Here is a 7,500-nt window from a genome sequence, read left to right as displayed (position 1 = left end):
TGTCTGTGTGTGTGTGTGTGTGGTTGGTCTGGTGGTATTAAAAACCATCATCCCACTCCCTTGTTTCATTGCCATTGGTGTGTAACCCTGCAGATTCTAATCAAAGTTCTTTCCTGTTCTTCCCATCCTTCTAAATGATGTCACTTCCTGTGTGTGTGTGTTGATCAGCTCGGCGCTGGCTGCGGTTCGTCCCGGTGGCGCGGTTGTCTACTCCACTTGCACCCTCTCTCGGGCGGAGAACCACGCCGTTGTCGAGGCGGCCCTAGCAACCTGCCCAGGGGTGGAGCCTGAAGACCTGCAGGAGGAGCTGGCCAATCAGCTCTCAGAGCACTTCAGCTTCGCCCCGCCTCTCTGGCCCCCGGGGCTGCTGGTCGTCCCAGAGCGCCTTGGACACACCTGGGGACCCATGTACCTGTCCCGCCTCAGGAGGAGGACGTAACACACACACACACACACACACACACACCTGGGGACCCATGTACCTGTCCCGCCTCAGGAGGAGGACGTAACACACACACACACACACACCTGGGGACCCATGTACCTGTCCCGCCTAAGGAGGAGGAGTTAACACACACTCACACACACACTCACACACACACACACTGCTGGGGACCCATGTACCTGTCCCGCCTAAGGAGGAGGAGTTAATAAACACACACACACACACACACACACACACACACACACACACACACACACACACTCACACACCTGGGGACCCATGTACCTGTCCCGCCTAAGGAAGAGGAGCTATCACACACACACACACTCACACACACACACACACACACACACACACACACACACACACCTGGGGACCCATGTACCTGTCTCACCTCAGGAGGAGGAGCTAAATACACTCACTCACACACACACACACACACACACACACACACACACACACACCTGGGGACCGATCTACCTGTCCCGCATCAGGAGGAGGAGCTGAACACACACACATACTGACTTTAGGCAGCTGCTTGGCCGGAGCAGACATTCATGCACCCTGACCATCCTCAGAGACCAGCTGAAGTTCACACACACACACACACACACACACACACACACACACACACACACACACACACACACACACACACACACACTCCTTCAGTTACCAGCTGAAACACACATCTGTTTGCCTTGGTGCTGTGGGTGATGTGCTTCACCCAAGATCCTGCCTTCGGATATGAAGCTACTTTAATGAGTAACTTCATGTAACTGTAAAGAACACTTTATAAAGAGAATTTATACAGATAAACTTATGAGGGACTTTTTAGTTTGTAATAAAACTTTTATACATAAGAACATTTGTGGCCAGTGATTAGTTCATTTCTGAAACTAATGGTGTTTGTTTTCAGGTGTGAGTGTGTGTGTGTGTGTGTGTGTGTGTCTCAGGCATGACCAAATTAACTGTTAGAGAATCTCCCCTGTGGATTTCACACCTGACTGGCTTTGTGGGAGTGTGAACTGTGTGTGTGTTTGTCTCAGTGTGTAGAAGACTGTGTGTGTGTGTGTGTGTGTGTGTTTGTCTCTGTGTGTAGAAGACTGTGTGTGTGTGTGTGTGTTTGTCTCTGTGTGTAGAAGACTGTGTGTTTGTCTCTGTGTGTAGAAGACTGTGTGTGTGTGTGTGTGTGTGTGTGTGTGTGTGTGTGTGTGTGTGTGTGTGAAGGTCTCCTACACTCTCCTACAGCGCAGAGAGTGCATTATTATTCACACTCTTTGTTTGCACGTTTTGGCCCTCATCTGATGCCGTAGTTTTCTTAAGCCCTTGGTTGAGACAGGCCTTTCAGGACACACACACGTTTGAATAGATGGATATCAGGCTAGGACACACACACACACACATACACACACATTTGAATAGATGGATATCACACCAGGAAACACACACATTTTTATTTGGTATGAATATTCATACCAAATAAAAATAATTATAAAAAAAAAATTTAAAAAAGGAAACACACACATTTACAACACTCAGACTTTACTGGTTTACCAAAGAATGTGCTACATGATCTTTTGTGTGTGTATGCGTGAGGGGGTGGTCTTATGGATTCTATGTGTGTGTCTTATCCCTGTGTGTGTGGATGCCATCTGCTCCCGCATCTGATCAAACATGTAGGAGACATCAGCACAAGTCTGTGTGTGTGTGTGTGTGTGTGTGTGTGTGTGTGTGTGTGTGTGTGATCAAGAGAGAAACTCCAGCAGAAGTTTCAACAGAGAATATATGAGCCTTGTTTCATCCCACAGTGGAGAGTGTGAGTGTTAGTGTGTGTGTGTGTGTGTGTGTGTGACCATGTGGAGTGAGAAGAGTGAGTGTCTGTGTGAGTGTTTGAGAAAGAGAGAAACTGTGGAGGCTGGAGAATGTGTGAGTGTGGAGTGAGAAGAGTGTGTGTGAGTGCTAACAATGCTGATTGTCGTGACTGACTGTGATCGCCTACGTGTGTGGCGTGAGATATGGTTGGCCACGGGAGTGTGTGACAGCCTTCCCCTCAGCCACCTGACATAAACAACGATGCGAGGAGGGCTGTGTGTGTGTGTGTGTGTGTGTGTGTGTGTGTGTGTGTGTGTGTGGGGGGGGGGGGGGGGGGGGGGGGGGGGGGGGTAATAGGGATGTGTGTGTGTGTGTGTGTGGTGGTAATAGGGATGTGTGTGTGTGTGTGTGTGTGTGTGTGTAGGGGCACCTGGTGTAACGGATATATATCTGTGTGTGTGTGGGGGGGTAATAGGGATGTGTGTGTGTGGGGGGAGGGGCACCTGGTGTAACGGATATATATCTGTGTGTGTGTGTGGGGGTAATAGGGATGTGTGTGTGTGGGGGGAGGGGCACCTGGTGTAACGGATATATATCTGTGTGTGTGTGTGTGGGGGTAATAGGGATGTGTGTGTGTGGGGGGAGGGGCACCTGGTGTATTTCTTCCACATTTTGAAGGACAGGTAACTCAGGTTCTTTATTCCTGCTGCTGTTCCCAGTAGACCACACCCCCCAATCAGCAGTGGATATGTATCATCCCATCACGACTCTAAACGTGACACACATTTATTCAGATCGGACATATAAATGTGTGTTTTAGTCCTGTGCTGATGCCCAGGGATGTTTGTGTGTGTGTGTGTGTGTGTGTGTGTGTGTGTGTGTGTGTGTGTTTTAGTCCTGTGCTGATGCCCAGGGATGTTTGTGTGTGTGTGTGTGTGTGTGTGTGTGTGTGTGTGTGTGTGTGTGTGTGTGTGTGTTTTAGTCCTGTGCTGATGCCCAGGGATGTTTGTGTGTGTGTGTGTGTGTGTGTGTGTGTGTGTGTGTGTGTGTGTGTGTGTTTTAGTCCTGTGCTGATGCCCAGGGATGTTTGTGTGTGTGTGTGTGTGTGTGTGTGTGTGTGTGTGTGTGTGTGTGTGTGTGTGTGTGTGTGTGTGTGTGTGTGTGTGTGTGTGTGTGTGTGTGTGTGTTTGTTATAAACAACTATGGCTACTCATGTAAAGTCATTGCCCTGATCTTTGGTAGCTTAGGTCATGTGCATAAAATGTGTGTGTGTGCGAGGCCTGCAAATCTGTGGACTCTCTAAGAAAAGGGCCAAACACTTTACAAAGTACTGCTCTATATCAACACTAAACACTTCTCAAAGTCCTGCTCGATATCAGCACTAATTGGTAGCCTCTTCATCTGGAGACGCAGGTGTCACCTTTACCCGTAATGTACAATATGAACTTCTCTGCAATTTAATACTTCCTCTTAGCCAAATTTGGATTTTGCCATGATATGTACTTATTTATCAAATCCAAATAAAGAAGTAAAATGTGTGTGTGTGTGTGTGTTTTAGTCCTGTTCTGGTGCCCAGGGTGTGTGTGTGCGACTGTGTGAGTGTGTGTGTGTGTGTGTGTGTGTGTGTGTGTGTTTTAGTCCTGTGCTGGTACCAGTGTATGTGTGTGTGCGTGTGTGTGTGCGTGCGTGCGTGTGTGTGTGTGTTTTAGTCCTGTGCTCGTGCACAGTTTTGGTGGGAAAGCAGGTTTGTGTTGCTTGTGTCCAGTTATAATGACTCACTGGCTGAGGGTGAGATGCCAGCACAGTGATGACTCAAGAGACTGTTGTGTTTGTGTGTGTGTGTGTGTGTGTGTGTGTGTGTGTGTGTGTGTGTGTGTGTTAGTCCTGTGTGTGTGTGTGTGTGTGCTCCTGTGTGTGTGTGTGTCGGAGCTGTGCACGGCTGCTCCGATCACACTAATGACCTGTCAAAGTTCTGACAACACCTCTCTCACATATACTACATTCACACACACACTTACAAACACAAACGCTACATACACACACACACACACACACACTCACAAACAAATACCTCTTACAAACCCAAAATACACACACACCCTTACAAACACACATGTGGGACCCATATTGACATTCACAGACACGCAAGATACATACACAAATATAAACACATAGTGAACACTCGCTCACAAAACCCCAACCTACCTTACATGCATACACTCACAGTAATGAGACTGTGTGTGTGTGTGTGTGTGTGTGTGGGGGGGGCTCTCTTTTCATCTCCTCTCTCTGCTTCTCTTGTCTGCTCTTCTCTCCTTCGATGGTCTTATTAGTTTTATTATCTGTCTCTATTTCATGCTGTTTGTCCTCAATTGTAACGTGGTTTGGACACAGCCTGACTGGTTAATCAATCAATCAATCAATTTGTTTATTTGATCAAGAGGGACAGTGTACATTCATGAACATTAAAATGTAAATGCACCCAATTATAGCCAAAAGGCTAGTTTCCATTGGCAGTCCCCTTGCCAGAGTGAAAAAGGCTATACAACCTAAAAAAGGCATTAACGTATATCAAACATAACATTGACAAAAAAAAATCAAAAAAATAAGATACAATAAAATAAAATACAATCCCAATATACAAGTTCTACTGCTTACCCACTAGTGATCACATTTTTGGTTATTTATCGACCATGTTTTGAGATTACTTTTAAAACAGTTGAATGAGGTTGATTCTCTAATGTTCTGAGGGAGATGGTTCCATTCCCCGGCTGACCTAACTGAGAAAACCGACTGTCCAAATACACTTTTTTTTAAAGGAACCAGCCTGACTAGGCATTATTACCACAGCCTGACTAGTTATTATTACCACAGCCTGACTAGGCATTATTACCACAGCCTGACTAGTTATTATTACCACAGCCTGACTGGTTATTAATACCACATTATTACCACAGCCATTATGACAAAACCAAATGAAATGTTTGCAAATCTATTAAAAAGGAAAAACTGAAATATCACATTGAGTATTCAGACCCTTTGATGGGACTCATGGAGTTGAGCTCCGGTGCCTCTCTTCAGGGGTCAGGGGTCACAGGTGCCTCTCTTTCTCTTGATCAGGTGCCTCTCTTTCTCTTGATCAGGGGTCTCAGGGGCCTCATCCTCCCTTTCTCTTGATCAGGGGTCTCATCCTCCCTTTCTCTTGATCAGGTGCCTTCTTTTCTATTGATCAGGTGCCTCTCTTCAGGGGTCTCATCCCTCCTTTTATTGATCAGGTGCCTCAGGTGCCTCCCTTCAGGGGTCTCATCCTCTCTTTCTCTTGATCAGGGGTCTCATCCTCTCTTTCTCTTGATCAGGGGTCTCATCCTCTCTTTCTCTTGATCAGGGGTCTCATCCTCCCTTTCTCTTGATCAGGGGTCTCATCCTCCCTTTCTCTTGGGGTGCCTCTCTTTCTCTTGATCAGGGGTCTCATCCTCCCTTTCTCTTGATCAGGGGTCTTCTTTTCTCTTGATCAGGTGCCTTCTTTTCTATTGATCAGGTGCCTCTCTTCAGGGGTCTCATCCCTCCTTTTATTGATCAGGGGCCTCAGGGGTGCCTCTCTTTCTCTTGATCAGGGGCCTCAAACTCAAATGCCCCCGGGGGAGCGATGAGCGTCCAGTCTGGTCACTGACACACACACACACACACAGACTTTTTTGACCTGTTTTGGCTTGCCTATCACAATACTGTAGATACCACTTTTGAGTGTGGCAATGCTACCATGTGTGACCAGTGGTACAATGGTTAGTGTTGTTGAATAACAAGTAGTTGACCTGAGTTTCAATTCCTGGGCAATGCAAGATGCTCTTTGGATAAAGGTGTTTGTTATAGTTGCATTTTTGGATCGCTTTGTCTCATTGATAGCCCATGACCTACTTATACAGCAGTAATATTGGAATAATGTCTTCATTGACAACTACATCTATAATTTTCCTTCATACTGTACATGCATTTCAAAGCAAATGCTGTACGGCACCACTTTTGCATAGTTGGTAACAAGGCTGCAAACAAACAAAACAAAGCAGAAAACTGAATAAAGTTTCAGCAAAAATCTGAATGATTTTATTTTATAAAATAAATGTATTTATAATAAATATATTTCAAGTGTATAATTTCATTTGTCTGTCAAAATACAACATCTTTCCATCTATAGTGATCTAAAATTAATAGTTTACTGATATGCTGATCATTGATGGTGCACCGCACCGTCTGTTGTTATTCCTCGGAGCGACTTCCATGACAGACCAGCATGCTCATTTGCGTCACACAGTTGCTCAAATAATTCCTTAGCTGTGGTAGGGTAATTCCTCAGGCACTTCAAATCGCGAGCTAAGCATTATCATTTATGTCAGTACTCTCGTCCAAAGCCACAGAATACACACTCAAACTTTTGCCATTGACACACAGCTAGATTTATTTTCCGATAATGACCGCAGGACTATACATTATCCCGCATATTATTCGGTTACTGGTCAAAACGATAGAAGACATTCCTCCAAAATATCTATTTTTAATGGTTTTGTTGCCATTTCGTGACTTCCGCTAAGAAAAAATCGTTCTTCACGCAAATAGAACTTTAAAGTTTCAGGTGTTGCGTAGCAACCCATTACTTGCTGACGTTAAATGACTGGACTACTTGCGGAATGATATGAAAGATGTGAATTAGAAGCACAAAACCCGTTGCCAATGGCAGCGGTAAACGTTGGGGTGGCCCATTCAAATCAATGGAACTTTTTGCAACATTCTGAGGAGCCGGCGGGCCGGATGAAATCGCTTGGCGACAGTGATCCACTGAACAGTCGCCATCACCATGTACTTTCTGCTCCCCCACTCATACAACTACACTTACTACATATAATATATGCACATATTTTGTATTTAATTTAATATTCCTCACACCCTGTAAACTGCTGCTAGCCCTTCTTTTATTTTAAATTGTTATATGTTATTTTTGTTATGTTATTTTTTTATCTTGTATGCCGTCTACTGCGTAGATATTGCCTGCCAAGTCATAAGAATTTCGCTGCACTGAAGCAATTTGGTGCATGTGACGATAAACACTTTGACTTTGTCTACAACACCGTTTATACCTGCCAGTGAGTTCATCAGGCGTTTCTGCTGCACTGAAGGTTCCCAAGAGCGCACTGGAATGGAAGAAGTTTGGAACAACCAGGACTCTTCCTAGAGCTGGTCTCCTGGCC

At 45.3% G+C, this 7,500-nt stretch overlaps 1 protein-coding gene across 2 annotated transcripts in view; it reads left to right on the top strand.

The window, feature by feature from the left end:
• nsun3 (NOP2/Sun RNA methyltransferase 3) overlaps positions 1-493 on the top strand; it is a 5,944-nt gene extending 5,451 nt beyond the window's left edge. For both annotated transcript variants that reach the window (XM_031558241.2, XM_031558240.2), the window contains one exon: positions 169-493. In XM_031558241.2, coding sequence (XP_031414101.1) covers positions 169-439 — 271 coding nt within the window. In that variant the 3' untranslated portion in view covers positions 440-493. The remainder of the gene's footprint in view (positions 1-168) is intronic.
• Positions 494-7,500: the final 7,007 nt, after the last annotated feature.

Source organism: Clupea harengus, chromosome 21 (assembly GCF_900700415.2).
Source record: "Clupea harengus chromosome 21, Ch_v2.0.2, whole genome shotgun sequence".
Lineage (NCBI taxonomy): Eukaryota > Metazoa > Chordata > Actinopteri > Clupeiformes > Clupeidae > Clupea > Clupea harengus.
Note: the sequence above shows the minus strand (reverse complement) of the source record. Positions and strands in the feature narration are given on the sequence as shown.